The 21,948-nt window shown below is 42.8% G+C and overlaps 1 protein-coding gene across 2 annotated transcripts in view; it reads left to right on the plus strand.

The window, feature by feature from the left end:
• LMOD1 (leiomodin 1) overlaps positions 1-21,701 on the plus strand; it is a 47,972-nt gene extending 26,271 nt beyond the window's left edge. For both annotated transcript variants that reach the window (XM_089653626.1, XM_089653625.1), the window contains one exon: positions 19,686-21,701. In XM_089653626.1, coding sequence (XP_089509752.1) covers positions 19,686-19,712 — 27 coding nt within the window. In that variant the 3' untranslated portion in view covers positions 19,713-21,701. The remainder of the gene's footprint in view (positions 1-19,685) is intronic.
• Positions 21,702-21,948: the final 247 nt, after the last annotated feature.

A 21,948-nucleotide genomic window follows, 5' to 3' on the forward strand; every position in this document is an offset into this window, starting at 1 on the left:
AGCTGTCACTATCAGTGAAGCAAGCCATCATTAGGCTGAAAAAACAAAACAAACCCATCAGAGAGATAGCAAAAACATTAGGCGTGGCCAAAGCAACTGTTTGGAACATTCTTAAAAAGAAGGAATGCACCGGTGAGCTCAGCAACACCAAAAGACCCGGAAGACCACGGAAAACAACTGTGGTGGATGACCAAAGAATTCTTTCCCTGGTGAAGAAAACACCCTTCACAACAGTTGGCCAGATCAAGAACACTCTCCAGGAGGTAGGTGTATGTGTGTCAAAGTCAACAATCAAGAGAAGACTTCACCAGAGTGAATATAGAGGGTTCACCACAAGATGTAAACCATTGGTGAGCCTCAAAAACAGGAAGGCCAGATTAGAGTTTGCCAAACGACATGTAAAAAAGCCTTCACAGTTCTGGAACAACATCCTATGGACAGATGAGACCAAGATCAACTTGTACCAGAGTGATGGGAAGAGAAGAGTATGGAGAAGGAAAGGAACTGCTCATGATCCTAAGCATACCACCTCATCAGTGAAGCATGGTGGTGGTAGTGTCATGGCGTGGGCATGTATGGCTGCCAATGGAACTGGTTCTCTTGTATTTATTGATGATGTGACTTCTGACAAAAGCAGCAGGATGAATTCTGAAGTGTTTCAGGCAATATTATCTACTCATATTCAGCCAAATGCTTCAGAACTCATTGAACGCTGCTTCACAGTGCAGATGGACAATTATTATTATTATACAGTATTTATAAAGCGCCAATAGTTCGCTCAGCGCTGTACATTACAAAGGGGGACAGAACATGTGACAGAACAATACCAATACAATGCAAAACATGAGGGGATCGAGGGCGACAATGACCCAAAGCAGACTGCAAAAGCAACCAAAGAGTTTTTTAGGGGAAAGAAGTGGAATGTTATGCAATGGCCAAGTCAATCACCTGACCTGAATCCGATTGAGCATGCATTTCACTTGCTGAAGACAAAACTGAAGGGAAAATGCCCCAAGAACAAGCAGGAACTGAAGACAGTTGCAGTAGAGGCCTGGCAGAGCATCACCAGGGATGAAACCCAGCGTCTGGTGATATCTATGCGTTCCAGACTTCAGGCTGTAATTGACTGCAAAGGATTTGCAACCAAGTATTGAAAAGTGAAAGTTTGATTTATGATTATTATTCTGTCCCATTACTTTTGGTCCCTTAACAAGTTGGAGGCACATATGCAAACTGTTGTATTTCCTACACCGTTCATCTGATTTGGATGTAAATACCCTCAAATTAAAGCTGACAGCCTGCAGTTAAATCACATCTTGTTTGTTTCATTTCAAATCCATTGTGGTGGTGTATAGAGCCAAAAATGTTAGAATTGTGTCGATGTCCCAATATTTATGGACCTGACTGTATTTGTCCCATGTTTTTAATTGCGTGTATCATCTGATTAAGAACTTAAAACTCTTTTTTTTTTTTTGGTTTGAGTCAAAATATTAGTTCTTATCAACAAACAACAAATGGATCTAGCTTTTTGCCAATTATTTCATGAAATGGCTTAGTTACAGAAACTGAAGTGTACGAACTTTAAACACAAAAAAATTGATTCTTTTGGTATTCCAAAATCTTACGGTCCTCAAAGGGTTAACCATAAAAATATTAAGCTGTCACTTGAATACATGGTAGTGTTTTGGACTCGGTCACTTACAGACCATTTACCGTGATCTACCAGTGAGCCAAATTAATATAGAATTACGTGCACGTGGAAGAAAGACACTGACACTGTTGCAGTATGTCAACTTCCTAAAAATTCTGTTTTATTGAGGAACTAACAGTATTATTTATAGGGCTTATGATGCAGGCAAAGCATTTACATTGATTGGGTGAAAAGTCCACTGGGTTCTGCGTGTTCTTCCATCCGTGTTGATATCTTCCAATCATTTTCCCCAAAAAGACTCATTCCCTTTTATGGGGGTTGTTTACATTAAAATATACTTTTCTCCTAATGAGTCAACTAGGGTGAGACCACGGATGAAGGCGCCATCTTAATTATCATCATTGTTCTGTCAACCTATATCTGATTATTTACTTAAGAGTAAGGAATTTTTAAAGAGCAAGAAGTAGAAAGTAGCAAGACTATAAAATTGTCATTTTACTGATCATCTAAAAAAAACGTGGACTATCACAATCCACTACAATCCCCCCTTAAATGGCTATTTTATTCCTAACTGTCCCTTTGTCTTTCTGATGTCCTAACTGCCTGGTGGCCCTCCCCTTGGAACTCTTCTAAGACGCATATAGAGCCCCTGAGTGGCTAATCCATCCCTAGAGTCTCAATACGTCCTGAGAAGGCCACAGTCAGGCACTGTCTTTCCCTGCTTATAGTTGTCTGTTGGGGGGGGGGGGGGGGAGTTGTAGCATTCCTTTTTTTTTTTTTTTTTTTTTATAAGTCTGAAATATGATGATCAGTGGCCATGGTCTGTAAGGGAGTATAGGATTCCCTTTCTTCACGGGGGAGTTCAACATTGTTATAGTTCAGGAATGTAGGAGGGATCTCGTTCACAGCTTTCCCTATTAGCCTCTTAATGCAAGGGATCACAGAGCAGGCGACTATTTCCATTAGAATGATAATACCCAGGATGACCACCCCTGCTTGGGCGAGGGCTTTCTGCCAGCCACTCAGCCATCCAAACAACTAATCCCAGGGATGTGTAATACCTCAGTTTTCCTTAAGTTCATTTGACAGGTCCTCCAACCTCTTGATGGCCAGCGTCACCTTCCCATTTGGGCCTGTGTTATCTGGGGTATACGTACAGCAGGTCATGGTCTTTGGTATCATTTTACAGACCCCCCCTTTTTCAGCTAATAACATATCGAGTGTCATACGATTTTGAAAGACCATGTTAGAAGTAGCCTCCAACTGCTCTGCTATCCCCTTTAGGGCATCTCGTGTGTAGTTTACAAACCGTTGTTGATTATAGTAGATGTAGTTTATCCAATCTACATTCTTGTTCTCAGTGATGAAGAGGAATAGGGATTCAAATCCTGCGGCCACCTGGTCTCTGGCCTTGAATTCATCGGGTACCCCCCTTGGGACTCCTATTGCGTCTACATAGACATGGGGGTCAAAACTCCCTTGTGGGGCACTTCGTTTCTGCTTGGTTGCACGGGGGGTTGGGCGGCCCCTTAAGTAATGGATCTGAGAGGATGTGCAGTGGCATTATGGCCTTGGCAAGGGTACATTCCCCTCTCCACTCCCCTGTCAGTCGGGTCCTAATCTTCTGATCACCACAGATGCAGAATATATCCCCCAATGATATGACCTCATTCTGGGTTAGATCCGACCGGGCTGTACTATAAGCAGCGCAGAATCCCTTTGTGAAATTCCCCAGGAACCTTCCTCCTCCCTCGTAGTTGGCATAGCAGGTATAATTACTGGGATATATAGTTAAACCATTTGGGGCCTTTTTGTCTCCTTGGATTAGGGGGTAACACTTCTTTCAGTCCTCACATAAAAACTGGTTCGTAGAGATGTTAGTATACAGGCTTAAGACACACACCTCTATGGAATCTGGTAGGGCTAGTGGCACCGTCCCCAGATGTAGTCTGGCATGTTCACACACATAGCAGTTGGACTTATTATGCGAGTTTGCATTGTATCTCATCCATTCTAACCACAGATTAGTGTCTGAGAGGCCGGTTTCTACTGCTATGGTATCTTCGTATGTAGGGTTTGCTATGGCCACCATCTCTGCCAACGTGTTGATCTTTGGCATAAGTGGGTTATAGGTGGGAGCGGTATCTCTGGAAGATTCCCATCGTTTTGACCCATACATATCCTTTATCCAGAATTTTCCCATCATCCCCCCCATGTGCCCCTGCCAACCAGTGACCCAAACAGTAAAGCCCCTCATCTCCTGGGCTGGGGTTCTCTATGGTGAGGGTGAGTGGCATAGTTCTCCCGGTTGGTTTTTCATATGAACATGTGCCTGTTTTAAGTATAGTCAATCTATCAATTAGGCTCTTCCCATTTTTATCTTTGTGGTTTAAAGCACTTAGTGGTTTATACCCCCAGTCAGGCCCCGTATTCTATCCTACTGAGACCCTGTATCCGCACTTGTCTCCCCAATAATCATCCGTCACACATATATATATACTACTGGAGTGATCCTGATACGTAGTACACTGCCAAGGTTGTTTCGGACAAGGCGCTATGAAGCAGAAGTCAAAGGTGAAAGTGGCCACACAGGTGTTGGAAGAATTGTACCAAAATGTTATCAGGCCACTCTGATCGGGTGTCCCACCTTCCCTTGTGATTGCCACTCTTTGTCCCCTCCCATTCCCACCAAAAAAAAGGATATGCAACACAATCATTGTGGTGTGGGTGACACGGACAGGGCCTCGTCCTCTGGAGCTGGAACCTTCTTGCAATGTGAGGCGTGTATCCAGGTGGACTTTCCCTCCAACTTCACTGAAGTGGCAGTCACCAGGAGCACCTGGAAAGGACCGTCATATCTGGGTTCCAATGTATGTTTTCGCAGAAACTTTTTGACCAAGACCCAGTCTCCAGGTTGTAAAGTGTGTGTTCCTATGTCCGCCTCAGGATCTGGAATGGAGGAGAATACTTGCACATGGATATTAGTCAACACATGTGTCCATGACCCAACAAAATCTCATAGGGAGACAACCCATGACTTCCCCGTGGTGTGTATTTAACGCTGAAAAGAGCAATAGGCAAACTGTCCGGCCATCCCATGCCTACCTCTTGAGCCATTTTTAACATTCTTGACTTCAGGACCCCATTCAGGCGCTCTACCTTCCCACTACTCTGGGGATGATGGGGTGTGTGAAACGCAAGTGTGACCCCCAGATCTCTTTTGTGACATTGGCAGTAAAAGCCGGTCCCTGATCGCTTTCAACCACCTCAGGCACCCCATATCTGCAGACTATCTCCGTGAGCAGCTTCTTGGCAGTGGTTCTTGCCGTCTGGTTGGTTACTGCGAACGCCTCTGGCCATCCTGAGAACATATCCACCACCACTAGGGCATATTCAAATCGTCCACTTTTTGGCATCTGGATATGATCTATCTGGATCCTCTGAAATGGATATAGTGCCTTGGCCAGATGTTTGGAGGTTTCTCAGGTCTTCCAGGATTGCACTTGGCACATACAACACAAGACTTACAGAATCTGTCTGTGTAAGCCGTAATTCCGGGTGCCACGTAGTATTTACTGATCAAAGAGTTCATTAGCATCTTGGACAGGTGTGACGCTCCATGTGCCCACTGCACTGTTGCCGGATATAAGGATCTGGGAAGCAAAACCTTCTTCCCCACTACCCACAATCCTTTGTCCTCAACTGCTCCTTTCTGTATCCATTCCTTCCTTTCTTCTTCTGAAGTGTTATCCTGGGATTCCTGGAGTTGGTTGTCCTTGGGCTGATGAATTAACACAGGCATCACCTCACTGCACATCTCTTCATCCTCTTCCTGCTCCCTGACCGCAGCTTGCTTAGCAGCCATGTCTGCCAGATAATTTCCTTTTGCTTCCATAGTGGTCAATTTACCGTGGGCCTTCACCTTCAGTATGGCCACTTGGGCTGGTAGTAAGAGTGCTTCCATAAGGCGGTTGATCGCCTTTCCATGCTTTACAGGAGTCCCAGCTGCCGTGAGAAAGCCCCTCATTTTCCAGATTAGGCCAAAGTCAAGTGCAACCCCCAGTGCATATCTGGAGTCCGTGTAAATGTTAGCTGTCTTTCCTTTTGTTAATTCACAGGCTTTGGTGAGGGCCCTTAGTTCCGCCTCTTGTGCAGACATAAAAGGTGAAAGAGGTCTAGCTTGCAGTACCATTGTGTCGGTAGTCACAGCATATCCAGTGTGGTAGGTGCCAGCATTATCTGCAAAGCGGGATCCATCCACAAAGAGTATTAGGTCAGGATTCGATAGGGGCTTATCATGGACTGTTGGTAGGTATGTAGTTTCTGCCTGCATAAGTTCCAAACAGTCATGTACCACATCCTCTGGTGCCATGTCTTCATAGTAGCTATATTACTACTATGCCAGAGACATAACTAGAACCTTCAGGGCTCTGGTGCAAAAACCATGAAGGGCCTCCCTGACCCACCCCTGGCTGGTGCCCTTCCCTCTGAGCTTGAGGCCCTTGTGCACAAAGTCCTTCCCACTGTTCCCGGGGTCTTTACTCCCATCGTGGGGCCCTTTATTACGGTCCAGCAGTGGCCTTCTTGCTCTCTCGGGACCCCCGCTGTAGGGCCCGGTCACAAGTGCGACCTTTGCGACCCTGGTAATTCTGGCACTGGTATTAGTAGGACTGTGAATGGTGTCAGTCAGTAGAGCAGTAGGCGGGTGTCAGTAGGGCAGTGGACAGGGACACTAGGGCAGTGGACAGCATCAGTATGGCACTGGATTTGTTTAGTAATTTTTTTTACAATTTTATTTTATTTTTACAAGTTTATTTTTTAGAATTTTTGACAATTTTTTTAGAAGCCCCGTTGGGGGGCTTTGGTGGAATATCAGGGGTCTAAACAGACCTCCAATGTTTCACCATTGAGAAAGAGAAAAGAGATTGAGAACACAGCCCTCAATCTCCATCCTTGCAGCCTAAGCTGCACAGAATAAATGGACAGGAATAGCTCTGTACAGAGCTTTCCATTCATTCACAAATTGAAGCATAGAAAACACAGTTTACAATGCTTCAGTTATGGACACAGGAGTGATCAGTACCGTTCACTCAATGTGTTTATTCATAAAAGGAAGGGGCCAGTAAATGTCATATTTACTGTGTCCTTCTACCACTCTCCATCTTGAAGGCATCCCCTGCTGAAGCCGGTGGAAGAAAGGTGGGGGGAACCGATGCCTTTGTTTTCCTTCTGCAGCTGCTGAATGCGGGAGGAAGAGGAGGAGAAGCTGACTTTCAACAGGAGGAATATGGAGGGCATTGGTTCCTCGACATGACTGTCATCCACGCTACACCATTGAAATAAATTGGCATCTGCTGGCCTCCTTTTGACATGCAATTTAAATATATATTATATTGCCAAAAGTATGGTCATTCTACGTGGCCTACCACGTCGTGGCTGAGTTGCTGTTGTTCTCAGTTACTTCCACTTTGTTATAATACCACTAACAGTTGACTGTGGAATATTTAGTGGAAGAAAAATTTCCCGGATAGACTTATTGCACAGGTGGCAACCTATCGCGGTACCACGCTTGAATCCACTGAGCTCCTGAGAGCAACCCATTCTTTCACAAATGTTTGTAGCAGCAGTCTGCATGCCTAGGTGCTTGATTTTATACACCTGTGGCCATGGAGGTGTTTGGAACACCTGAATCCAATGATTTGGAGGGATGTCCCAATACTTTTGGCATTTTAGTATAGAAGTGAAACTCAAAAAATTAGAATATCGTGCAAAAGTTCATTTATTTCAGTAATGCTACTTAAAAGGTGAAACTAATATATGAGATAGACTCATTATATGCAAAGCAAGATAGTTCAAGCTGTGATTTGTCACAATTGTGATGATTATGGCTTATAGCTCATGAAAACCCTAAATCCACAATCTCAGAAAATTTGAATATTGTGAAAAGGTGCAATATTCTAGGCTCAAAGTGTCCCACTCTAATCAGCTAATTAAGCCATAACACTTGCAAAGGGTTCCTGAGCCTTTAAATGGTCTCTCAGTCCGGTTCAGTAGGAATCACAATCATGGGAAAGACTGCAGACCTGACAGTTGTGCAGAAAACCATCATTGACACCCTCCATAAGGAGAGAAAGCCTCAAAAGGTAATTGCAAAAGAAATTGGATGTTCCCAAAGTGCTGTATCAAAGCACATTAATAGAAAGTTATGTGGAAGGGAAAAGTGTGGAAGAAAAAGGTGCACAGGCAGCAGGGATGACCGCAGCCTGGAGAAGATTGTCAGGAAAAGGCCATTCAAAAGTGTTGGGGACTTTCACAAGGAGTGGACTGAGGCTGGTGTCAGCTTGAAGTCCAGTGTGAAGTTTCCACAGTCTGTGTTGATTTGGGGAGCCATGTCATCTGCTGGTGTTGGTCCACTGTGCTCCATTAAGTCCAGGGTGAACGCAGCCGTCTACCAGGAGATTTTGGAGCACTTCATGCTTCCTTCCGCAGACGAGCTTTATGGGGATGCTGACTTCATTTTCCAGCAGCACTTGGCACCTGCCCACACTGCCAAAAGCACCAAAACCTGGTTCAATGACCGTGGGATTACTGTGCTTGATTGGCCAGCAAACTCGCCTGACCCCCATAGAGAATCTATGGGGCATTGCCAAGAGAAAGATGAGAGACATGAGACTGAATGCAGAAGAGCTGAAGGCCGCTATTGAAGCATCCTGGTCTTCCATAACACCTCAGCAGTGCCACAGGCTGATAGCTTCCATGCCACGCCGCATTGAGGCAGTAATTGCTGCAAAAGGGGCCCAAACCAAGTACTGAGTACATATGCATGCTTATACTTTTCAGAGGTCCGATATTGTTCTATGTACAATCCTTGTTTTATTGATTACATGTAACATTCTAAATTTCTGAGATTGTGGATTTGGGGTTTCCATGAGTTGTAAGCCATAATCATCACAATTATGAGAAATCACAGCTTGAACTATCTTGCTTTGCATATAATGAGTCTCCCTCATATATTAGTTTCACCTTTTAAGTTGCATTACTGAAATAAATGAACTTTTGCACGATATTCTAATTATTCGAGTTTCACCTGTATGTGCATGTTTCAGTTTAATCCCAAATTTGCCTTCTATTTTAAGAAGTCTCTTCTGTGCTTTGAACTGGTTTAGTGGAGGGCTTTTTGGTTCCCTTTAGATAACTTCAGCCCACCTTATGGGCTGTATAAGATAAGAAAATCATACAAAAATTTCTGTACAAGGAACGATCAGCCGATTATCTGATCATTAGCATAGTGCTTTTGACAGCCGATTCTGAATTTTCAGATGAAAAAATCAGGGTGCAAGCTAGAAAATTCTTATTGTACATGGACACAACATCCGATTTTCATTTAATGTATACAGTAATCATACAGAAATAATTGAATAGATAAAAAACATGCATGATCGCTTCCTTTTGTACTATGCTAGTACATACAGTTGCTACGCTTGCTTGTTTGCCTTTGTCGGACAAAAATATTCTTACAAGTCAATACCATTCCGACTAGATCATGATACAAGCTTTTTTGGAAAAACAGACAATCGGTATTCTGATTTTCTCATAGTGTATACGAGGTTTAAACAAGAGACCTTTTGAATGGTGTGATACTGTTAATGGTAAATTAAAAAAATTAATTGTTAGTGATCAGTATGCCAAAAGTGATGTGGTAATTTTATATTAACCCTTTGGCGCCGGCGCCTCCCGGCCCCTTAAGGGATTCAGAAGCCGGGAGGCTGGATGAGGTTTAGGGTCATGTGACCTCCGTGGCATGCCGTCACGGTGGTGACATGATCGGGAAATGTCCTGAACGAAAGAAGAGATCGGGACCTTTCCGTGAGTAACGAACAGGGCGCGCGCTCTCAGCACATATGTTCTTTTTTAATAGAACACAAATGTGCGGCCGCTTGGCATCTAGGCCCAGACGCCGGGAGGCCGCACATTTGCGTTCGGCCGATGTGAAGAGGTTAATAATATCTTTCTTAAAAACTTTCTTATGATAAGTTGTATTTAATATATGCATGCTTATACTTTTCAGAGGTCCGATATTGTTCTATGTACAATGCTTGTTTTATTGATTGCATGTAATATTCTCAATTTCTGAGATTGTGGATTTGGGGTTTTCATGAGCTGTAAGCCATAATCATCACAATTATGACAAATCACGGCTTGAACTATCTTGCTTTGCATGTAATGAGTCTATCTCAGCCTCAAAGCAACAGCAGATGAACTCGACCTGGCGAGGCACACCACTGCCTACCACGACGCAACCTTGCCCAGACCTGAAGCCCATGTGAGTACAGCCAGCGCGAAAGAGGGCCCGACCTCTGGTTCCTTGGTCCCCTAGATCCTACTGCACTCAACTCCCACAGCGGATATCCACACCTCACAGCCCTATGCTAAATGTCATCTCTACAATTTGGGAAACACTTCCACAGCTGACATCCATCCCTCATCTCCTTAAGTCAAACTTCATCCTACAATCTGGGACTTGCACAAATTGGAACTTGTAGCTATACCTTTTATAATGCCTCCTCTACTCCTCCTTTTCATATTCCTCTCCACCGTTCCCAAAATCTCTTTTCTCTGTCCCTCTGCTCCACCCAAACAACTGTACATCTCACCTTCACTGCTCCCATCTCCCTACTACTGCTCTCATCACCTCCTGCTGATACTCCACTCTCCTACTGACCCAAATGCTAGAACCGATAGACATACGGGCTCATGTACATCCCGCTCCCATGCCACCTTTCTCACCATTCTTCTTCTCCTAACCTCTGGGGATATCTCCCCGAACCCCGGTCCTCCACTACCTCGCCCACGCACAAGGCACCCTCTTTCTTCCGTGAACTGCCGCAACCCCCTCAATCTAATACCTATCCCCTTACTCTCCAAAACCACCCTTCCATTTTCATGTGCACTCAGGAACGCCCGCTCGGTCTGCAGCAAGCTCACCGCTATCCATGACCTCTTTGTCTCCCGCTCCCTTAACCTCCTAGCAATCACCGAAACCTGGATCCAAGCAGCAGATTCTGCCTCCCCCACGGCACTCTCCTATGGAGGTCTCATCTGGACCCACTCACCGAGACCCAGCGGATGGAAAGGTGGTGGGGTTGGTATGCTCCTGTCACCACAGAGCACCTTCCAATTCCTCTCTATCCTTCTCTTCTTTCGAGGCCCACTGCATCCGGCTATTCTCTCCAATCTCCCTGAGGATTGCAGTGATCTATCGGCCTCTTGGACCCGTGTCCCACTTTCTCGACAACTTCTCCACCTGGCTACCCTTCTTTCTCTCCTCTGAGCTACCCACTATCATCCTTGGTGACTTCAACATCCCTATCAACATCAATAACCCGGCTACATCCCAGCTCTTCCACTTAACCTCTTTTTTTGCACTTGCACAGTGTATACAGTCCACCACTCACTCCTACGGGAACACTTTAGACCTTGTCTTCTCTCATCTTTGCACTCCCTACAACCTCACAAACACCCCTTTCCTCTCTCAGATCACAACCTCATCACCTTCTCCGTCTCCGCGTCCTAAAACACCTATCCCTCCAAACGGCAATCACCAGCAGAGACCTGCGTAACTTGAACCCTGCTCCCTTCCACTCTGCAGCTGACCAACTCTACGACAGTATCCTTCCCCTGTCCTGCCCTGCCCTTCTCCTCCAGTCCCCGTCAGCTCTTCTCTACTTTTAACTCTCTACTTTCTCCGCCCCCACCTCCACCCAGTACCTCACTCACTGCCCACGAGATTGCTAACCACTTTAAAAACAAGATTGACGCAATTCATATGGACATCGCCACTGCTCAGACTTCCTCCCCACCTAGCATTCCTCACACCAAAACCCCCTCAACACTTCGCTCCTTCGACCTCGCTACTACTGAAGAGGTCATTAAGGTCTTCTCAGAAGCCCACCTCACCACCTGCCCCCTACGGTCACCCTCTTCTTCCATCCTACACTCCCTCACTCACATTTTCAATCTTTCCCTCTCCACTGGCACCTTCCCCTCCCCTCTAAAGCACGCTCACATCACTCCCATACTTAAAAAACCCTCCCTGGACCCCACCGACTTGAACAACTTAAGACCCATCTCCCTGCTGCCATTTACCTCTAAACCCCTAGAGCACTTAGTCTATAATTGCCTGAGCTCCCACCTCACCGACAACAACCTCCTCGACCCTCTATAGTCTGGCTTCCGCCCCCTACACTCCACCAAAACTGCCCTACTCAAACTCACCAACGACCTACTAACCGCCAAAACCAATGGCCACTACACAGTACTCCTACTCCTCGACCTCCCTGCGGCTTTTGACACGGTTGACCACCCCCTCCTCCTCAAAAAACTACACTCTCTTGGCGTCAGAGACTCCGCTCTCTCCTGGCTCTCCTCCTACCTATCACAGCACACCTTCAGTGTTACCTATAACGCAGCCACCTCCTCTTCACTCCCTTTCTCTGTTGGGGTCCCTCAAGGTTCTGTCCACAGACCCCTTCTCTTCTCCATCTACACCTCCTCCCTTGGCCAATTGATAAATTCCCACGGCTTCAATTACCATCTCTACGCTGACGACATACAAATCTCTCTCTCCACCCCTCACCTCACCCCTTCAGTCTCCGCTCGTATCACAAGCCTACTAAGTTACATATCGGATTGGATGTCACTCCACTTCCTCAAACTCAATCTTTCCAAAACTGAGCTCCTAGTATTCCCCCCAGCCTGCGCCCCCCCCCTGACTTCTCCATCAAGACCAACAACACTATCATCAGTTCCACCCCTCAAGCCAGGGTACTAGGTGTCATCCTAGACTCCAATCTATCCTTTCAGCCCCAGGTCCAATCGCTGACAAACTCATGTAGACTTCACCTCCGCAACATCTCCAAAATACGACCGTCCCTAACCTCGGAAACCACTAAGCAACTCATTCACTCCCTTATTATATCACCTCGACTATTGTAACTCCCTCCTCACTGGCCCACATCACCGCAGGCTATACCCACTTCAGCCTATCATGAATGCTGCTGCCAGACTCATCCACCTTACTAACCATTCTGTATCCACCACCCCTCTCTGCCAATCCCTCCACTGGCTTCCAATTGTCCAACGGATAAAATTCAAAACGCTAACACTGACGTATAAAGCCATTCATAACACTGCCCCAAATTACATCTCCAATCTTGTCTCCAAATATCACCCAAACCATACTCTCCGCTCCTCACAAGACCTCCTACTCTCTAGCTCCCTTGTCTCCTCCTCCCATGCTCGTCTCCAGGACTTCTCCAGAGTGTCCCCCATCCTCTGGAACTCCCTACCCCAATCCATCAGACTATCGCCTACTCTGCTCACTTTTAGGTGCACTCTGAAAACCTCTCTCTTCAGGGAAGCCTACCCCGCCCTCAGCTGGAATCCTCTACTCTTCCAACCACTCCATCCCCCACAGTTACTACCTCTTGTACCTTTATCCCCTCCCTCCTAGATTGTAAGCTCAAGGAGCAGGGCCCTCGAATCCCTCCTGTATTGAATTTGTACTGTTACTGTACTGTCTCCCAACATAATGTAAAGCGCTGAGCAAACTTTCAGCGCTATATAAATCCTGTATAATAATAATAATATCTCATATATTAGTTTCACCTTTAAAGTTGCATTACTTAAATAAATAAACTTTTGCACAATATTCTAATTTTTCGAGTTTCACCTGTATGTTAAACACAGGAAAACAACACTTGCCTACATGAACCCCTACAAACGTCCATTTTGCAGCTTTTGTTTAAATCATTTGTATAAAATATTTATTTTGGCATGAAATAATTAATACATGATGTACCAAAGTCCCTGGGCCTATCCAAATTGAGTCCAAAAGTATTTTTTCTTTTCATTTTGATGATGTCTCAGTACTGTAGGTTATACCTTTAGTGTTTGTAGTCTACCCCAACGTATTAAACATATTTTTTGGGGGGAACGCTGGAGCTTTAATTTGCTAGTATGTTTAGATGCATATATATATATTTCCTAAGTTTTTATTGACAATATACATTTTCCTTTAATTATTCCTAATACAATGTTTATATAATATATGCAGCTGCGTCTGTTTACCACAAAATATAATTTAAAAAAAGTCTGCTGATTACAAAAATATCATATTAGTTTGACTTTTCTGTAATGTAGCAGAATGGTAAGGCTAAACGTAAATGTATGTGTTTAATTGTGACATCACATCCCTTTCAGTGTAAACACAATGCAGAAGCAGTGTGTTTACTATGATCTGCTACAGACAGAGTGCTGTGTAGAAAGATTATTATTGTGCAGGCTTATGTTATGAGATAAAGTGCCTCTTTTTTATGTTAAAGTCCATTTCACTAAGCAGCTATAAAATTCCCTTTATTTTCCATTTGTTTTGTTTTTTTCTTATTGGGCTGTTTCGCCTAGGCGTGTTTGGTGTTCCCACCCCTTAGTTTAGACTCCTTTTGGATTTCCCTAGGTTACTTACTATTAAGATGTGTCCCTCAATGGACAATAGAAGTAATGGGATTCTTTTACCCACCATAAAAAACTTCTTTCGGAGCCCATTGAGGATCAGCACTTCCTCTCTTCATATGCTATTTATCTTTTTTTGGGATGCTTGCTACAACTGAACAGGATTGGTGTTGGAAGGGTCAGTTCCCTTAAGAGATTTTTTTATCTAACATAACAGTAGTTGTTTTAAAATAAAAATGTGTCAATCTAGAAAAAACTAAATATTTTTCAATTTTATATTTTTCATATATTTGTGTTAGATCTTTTTTGTTTTTAGAGTGAATACAAAAAGATTTATAAGTGTAAATTGTATCTATTATTAACCACTTGCCTACTGGGCACTGTTACCGCCTTCCTTCCCAGGCCAATTTTCAGCTTTCATCGCTGTTGCACTTTGAATGACAATGGGGCGGTTATGCAACACTGTACCCATATGAAAATGTTTATAATATTTTTTACATAAATAAATATCTTTTGGTGGTATTTAATTGCCACTGGGTTTCAGTTTTTTGCAGTATAAATAAAAAGAGAGCAAAAAATGTAAATTATAAAATTTTGCAAACAGGTAAATTTTCTCCTGCACTGATGTGTGTTGATGAGGCTGCACTGATAGGCAGCACAGATGAGGCAGCACTGATGGGCATTGATGAGGCAGCACTGATGGGCACTGATAGGCTGCACTGATGAGGTGGCACTGGTGGGAATTGATGAGGAGGCACTGATGATGCTGCACTGATGTACAGTACTGATGGGCACTGACTGGCAGCACTGACGGCACTGCTAGGGACTGATGGGTGGCAGTGCTGGGTATCACTGCTGGGCACTTTTGGGGCTGCAATGATTATCAGTGCAGATGTCCTCTGACACTCTCCGGTTATCAGCAGTACTTTCTTCACGCTGTGACAGCGTGAGGAAAATGCAGCCAATAACTGACAAGTATATTTACTTTGTGATCAGCTGTGTCATTAAACACAGCTGATCATGTGGTAAAAGGCCACTGTGATTGGCCTTTTACCTTGTCATGTGATCCAATGTGTCCGTGGGACAGCGCTGGGTGCATGCCGCTGGGGTGCACCTTCTGGGAGGATGTCATATGACGCCCTTCCAGAAATGGACAACTGCGCTGTAGCCGTCATTCAGCTATAGCACGGTTGTAAAGTGGTTATATCTTAAAGTGTTACTAAAACCACAACAGTAAAATCAGTCTGTAAATACAGTAAAGCATGCTTGTTATACTCACTGTGGAACGTAAGGGGTTAATCTTCTGCATTGTGTGAAAAGGATGTTTGATCCTGTTTTCTCTGATCCTTCCCTTCTTTCACGTTTCCCATTTCATCTCCTGATAGAAAATGCGGGGACACTCTGTACATGCTCAGTTTGGTGTGTACTGCTAGAGAGTGTTTTCTTTTTCTTGGGAAAGTGCTTTTTCTTGGGAAAGCACAGGGCCAATCAGCACTGTCCAGACAGAGGGTCAGGGGTTATGCACTCTCATAGGGCAGTGAGATGATAATGAAAACTCCTCCTATAAGCTTTAACCACTGATCAGCTGGACACTGATAGAACTCACAAGACTGCTCTAACTGCTGATGAGAAAAGGTATTTAGCAGTTTATATTTACTAAAATAATTGGACTTCCATGTTGTGTGTACTGTGGGAGACCAGATATAGTGAATGCAGGGTCCTGGGTTTAGTAACACTTTAAGTAATGAGAAGGCTATTGCTTAATCTGTAGGCCCATAGGCACAGCTATGGGGTAGGGGATTATAAAACGTTATATTGTTGCATATTGGAGTTTAGCTTTAAAGCGTTAGTTCACCTTTTGAGAAAAAAATAAAAAGGTGGGCTAACACCATATACTCTCCTCATCCCCCCAGTCCCTGCTGTACTTACATCTGGGGATGCTGAGCTGTCTGTGCCCATGCAGCCAGTCCAGCGGTCCGGGTATTCGGAATCCCCACTCTTCTCCCTCTTCTCTGTACAGAACTTCTGGGATGGGCAGAGCAATTCTGATTTGTTAAAGCATGCACAGAGAATCTCTCTGGTTCGTCCAAGCAGAACTGCACAGAGAAGAGGGAGAAGAGTGGAGATTTCAAATTCCCGAACTGATGGACTGACTGTGTGACCACTGAGAGCTCAGCATCCCCAGGGCTATGTACTTTGGGAACCCGGGGGTGGGGAGGGTGTTCTGTGTTAGCCTAGGTTCACAAATGCAGGGAATCCTTTGTATTTACCACACCGCATTGAAATCGCACTCCTTGCATGTGATATGCTGTGGGTGTTATTGTTAAATTAACAAAACCCTGAAACAGCTTGCAAAACGCAGTGCGATTGCCTGAAAAGGGTCCTGCACCATTCTGGTGCAGATGTGGTGCAATTTAGGCCATACAAAATGGATGGCTCAAATCGCACCGCATAGACATTGCATGTGATTTTCACAGGAATTATTGCAATTTCTGTGTGAATCACATGCGGCATCCCGCATCGAGTGTGAACTCAGACTTAGTTCACCTTTTTTCTGTAAAAGTGAACCAACCCTTTCAGCCATGCCACTGTTACATTACCAAAAACTCATAAACAAAATTTCTTCCCTTACGGTATTTGTCATGTAGTTTCTGGAACCAGGCAGACACAAATATTTATTATAAGAAAGACAAGGAACAAGGGCAATCAAAGATCTTCATGCACATCTGTGAGTAACTAGGGGAAGATTTCCAGGTAAAAGTGCCACTATAATGGATAGTAGTAGCATTTATAAAATACACCATTTTTTTTTTTAAAAAAGGATATACAGTACATATCTTGTGTCAATACTAACATTCTGATGTTAAATTGTTGAGCAACGCTAAACATGATAAATGTAGGAAAAGATATGATAAACCTTCCATCCCTGTACTATAGTCCAATTCCTTTTGAATTCCATTTCAAATGAAAAGAGCACGATAACATTGCTGTACAAGATATAAGAACATTGCTACATGATATGATATATTATGGGTGCAAGTACTACATAAAGAATGGAGGAGGTCATAATAAATTAATGTCTCTGTTCATGCATAACTCAATAGAGAGAAGGTAACTCAATACACCAGACTACAACCACTCCTCACGTTACTTGCCCTCTGCATTGTAAGAACCCATGGATATTTAAGCAATTCATGTTTTCTCCAGCACCTGTTAAGGTACTTGCATATTCACACTCGTTCATTCAGGGTTGTAAGTATACCATTGAGCATAAAGCTTGCATATATTTATGGTCTACAATATTATTATTATTTAGATTATAGAAAATATATAGAGTAGATTATACAGTTAAGTCCATATATATTTGGACACAGGCACAATTTTCATACGTTTAGCTCTGTATGCCACCAGAATAAATTAAAACGAAAAGTATATGAAGTGCAGACTTTCAGCTTTAATTCAAGGGGTTGAACATAAATATCAAGTACAAATTTGAGGACCTGCAACCATTTTTATACACAGTCCCTCCATTTTCAGAGGCTCAAATGTAATTGGACAAAAAAATAAAATGTTCATTTTTAATATTTTGTTGAGAATCCTTTACTGGCAATGACTGCCTGAAGGCTGGAACCCATGGACATTACCAAAGACTGTGTTACCTCCTTTCTGATGCTTTGCCAGGCTCTAAACTGCAGCTGTCTTCAGTTGTTCTTTGTGGGTCTTTCTTCCTTTAGTTTTGCCTTCAGCAAGTGAAATGCATGCTCAATTGGGTTGAGATCATGTGATTGACTCGGCCGTTGCAGAATATTCCACTTCTTTTCCTTCAAAAGCTCCTGGGATGCTTTTGCAGGGTGTTTTAGATCATTGTCCATCTGTACTGTCCAATCAACTTTGCTGCATTTGGCTGAATCTGAGATGACAGTATATCGCTAAACATTGCAGAATTCATCCGGCTGCTTCTGTCTTCTGTTACATCATCAATAAACACCAAAGACCCAGTGCCACTGGACATCATGCATGCCCATGCCATCACACTGTCTCCACCATGTTTTACAGATGACATTGTGTGCTTTGGATCATGTGCTCTTCCAAGCCTTCTCCACACTTTTTTCTTCCCATCATTCTGGTACAGATTAACCTTAGTTTCATCCGTCCAAAGAATGCTTTTCCAGAACTGGTCTGGCGTTCTTAGATTTTTTTCGGCAAAGTCCAATCTTTTCTATTCTTCAGGCTTATGAATGGTTTGCACCTTGTGGTGAACCCTCTGTATTTGCTCTCGTGAAGTCTTCTCTTGATTGTAGACTTTGACAATGATACGCCCACCTCCTGGAGAGTGTCCTTCACATGTCTGGATGTTGTGAATGGGTTTTCTTTACCATAGAGAGGATCCTGCGATCATCCACCACTGTTGTGTTCCATGGACATCCATGCCTTTTTATGTTGCTGAGCTCACCAGTGCGTCTTCTTTCCTCAGAATGTACCAAACTGTTGATTTGGCCACTCCTAATGTTGCTGCTATCTCTCTGATGGATTTGTTTCATTTTTGAATCCTTACAATGGCCTGTTTCACTTGCATGGACAGTTCCTTTGAATGCATGATGTAGGTTCACAGCAATAGATTCCAAATGCAAATACCACACTTAGAATCAACTCCAGATCTTTTACCTGCTTAATAAAGAAATAATGAAGAAGTAGCCCACACCTGGCCATGAAACAGCTTTTGATTCAATTGTCCAATTACTTTTGGCCCCTTGAAAAAGAGGGGGTGGCTACTCTTAAGAGCTGTAATTCCTAAACCCTTCGTCCAATTTGGATGTACATATCCTTAAATTAAACCTGAGAGTGTGCACTTTCAGCCCATATCTAGCCATTATATAACTATAGCTGAATATGTTTCGGTTAATACCTGAAAAAACTAAAATTGTGCCTGTGTCCAAATATATATGGACCTAACTGTAAGATAGAAAGGTGTGCTTTCCAATTAATGGGTTGAGTTGCCCATAGGCTTGAACTGAGTTTGTTATCAGTTATGCAAAATCAAACTATGTGTATTCTATAGCAGGGGTCTCCAAGCTTTTATGTACAGGGGCCATGTCATATGTTTTACAAATATTTGTGGGCCAAAAAAAAATCTGTTTTACAAATTAAGAAATCAAATTTAAATGAATTAAGTTTTAAACCTTACATCAGAGTCCCCTTACATTGGAGACCCCCCTGATATCATCAGAGTCCCTCCTTACATTATAGTCTCCATCAGAGTCCCCTCTTACATCAGAGGGCCATATAAAATCTTGCTGTGGGCCAGATTTGCCCCATGGGCCACAGTTTGGAGACCCCCATTTTGTAAAATGTAATTATGGTTACACTTATGTACATAAACAGTTAAAAATAGAAAAAAATATATTTTTGTTTACATTAATATGCCGGTACTAATACCGTACTAAACTGATCACAAGTGCATAAATGTATAATAAACCATTTATAAAGATGGCTTTTTTTTAACATAATTTCTCCTCTTTTATAGGTGGAGGTGCCAAAATGGTTGAGGTAAATGAACAGAGAAGCATACCAGAAGGGAGCTTTTTTTCTCGATATGAACATCTTAAGCATACCCATTTGTTTTTCTAAATCCACGCCTGTTTTTATGTGCTTCATAGGGGCTAATTAAAGTCTTTGCTACTTTAGCTACTCAACATTCCTTATAAGTGCCTTTCCTTATTAGTTCTGGGGGGTCTAAGGGCTGTTTACCAGAGACAAGAAAAGGATTCCACAGGAGCTTATATCACGGGCTACAGATGAGCAGGAACTCATGGAAGTAAAATTGGTAGTATTTTTTATACTGCATTAGATTATAACATAAATAATCTAATGCAACATAAATGCAATATAATTTTCCAGCCCTAAAACAATGGAGAAAATGTCAGTGAGGTTTTAGTTGCACATAGACTGGATGAAAGGCCTCTGCATAGATGCTGCCCCATTTATTTTAATTTTTTTTTTTTTTCTAGCAGAATATTGGCAGGGACAGGAGGGCCTGAAGACAGCAATCGTTTACATACCCTTGATATAAACATCTACTGACAGCAGACAGAGCTTCTAAGTACAGAACCCAATAGTTTGTCATATTTCAGAATACAGACAGGATCAAAAAGGGGCCAATGAGAAATGGGAATCATTGTTGCAAAGATATACTCAAGATTGTAGTGCTGAGCAATCCCTTATGTCAATTAATCAGAAGCCACCTTTCACCATCTTCGGTTGACCATGTAAGGGCTATTTAAACACGAATATGAATCTTAGGAGATGTTTTTCCACTTAAGTTGTCCATAAACACTCTCTATGGAATCATTACAGACTGGCCCTTTCTAGCTGACCTCTGCTGTATCAGAGAAAACTGTGGAAATGCAAATTTACCAAACATAATGCTGGTCTCCAAAACCGATCACCCACACTTCATTTATAGAGTTATGATTGTATTTGAATTGCTTGTATTATATACCAGCCTCTCTCTTTGCATGGCCAACTAGAAGATAGCAATCAAAGGTGACTTGTGATTGATAATCTTGAGACCACCAACCGTTGTTTGCTGGATCGGTAAAGTGGCGTTTGAGACTGGAGTCACACTATAGTATTATAAACAAACATTCTGCTTTTAGAGCACTTCTCGAGCTTGCTTTTCAATGTGAAAAAAGCAGCAAAACGCACAATAACACAGTAAAGCCTAGTAAATCACACATTAAAGATGTCCATTAATAAAGCTATACTATGCTATGTAATCTATTTATAATACTATACTATGAATCCAGCCCTAAAGTGACACTAAACAATATCCTTATTCTTCATAAATTCTCTAAAAATAGTCCCATTAGTCTCTGAATCTCTCCTTTTTTTCCTTCACCTCCATTTGTTTGGAATGAGCAGTGCACATTAGTTGCGGCCATGTGCACAGCTCTATGCATACTGAAAATCGCATAGTCCACAGTGGGACCATGTTGAATGAAGGTAGGCAGGCTTTGACAGTAAGTTGGATCATGGCATTGGGAGAAAAGTAATTTGGAGGAGGCTGAGAGTTTAGTGTCACTTTAAATCAGCCATGCATGATCTATAGTCCCATTTTGAGGGTTCCTTTGAGCTGCCGATGAAATGATAAAACAGTGATTGATGCCACATAATCAGTGCAATATCTCAGATGAATATATGGATCTTGTTTACCTTAGATTGCTGTATTTAGTAAGTCATAGTAAGTCACAGTTCCTTTGAAAAGACAAATTTGTGTCTATCACATAATGCTGAAAGTACTTCCCTCTGTTACCCTCTCCAATGTGAACTGGTTAACAGACAAAACATAGCTTAGAAGCTGTGTAAGAAGATATTGATGGGTACTGAGTATCACTGTTATTTAAGGTGAAAATACATTTGCACAGGTATAAATATATATATTTTTGACTTGTAAATCTTTTGTGGAAAATACATGTTTCAAGAGCTTAATAAACATTATAAATGCATGGATAATTAAAGTCTTCCACCAGCCTCTCTGGAATCTGTTGTCTGGCACTGTGTGTATCTCTGAAAGGGAAAAGATACTTTATACTTCAATTGGCCATATAAGGAAATCACAGCAACTTGTTCTCTATTCACAAGGAAAGGGAGGGTGAGAATGTTTGGGGGATGAAACGGCATAGCAAGAAGACTGAGAAACATGAAAAATAGCTAAGGCCATGGCCATATATTATCTTTAATAGAGGGGGGGAAGAAAAAGTATTATGTGTTTGCTGATGAATTTGGCA

The sequence above is a fragment of the Staurois parvus genome, unplaced genomic scaffold (genome assembly GCF_062004578.1).
Source record: "Staurois parvus isolate SC_StPar_1 unplaced genomic scaffold, SC_StPar_1.0 ptg000717l, whole genome shotgun sequence".
NCBI classification, from domain to species: domain Eukaryota; kingdom Metazoa; phylum Chordata; class Amphibia; order Anura; family Ranidae; genus Staurois; species Staurois parvus.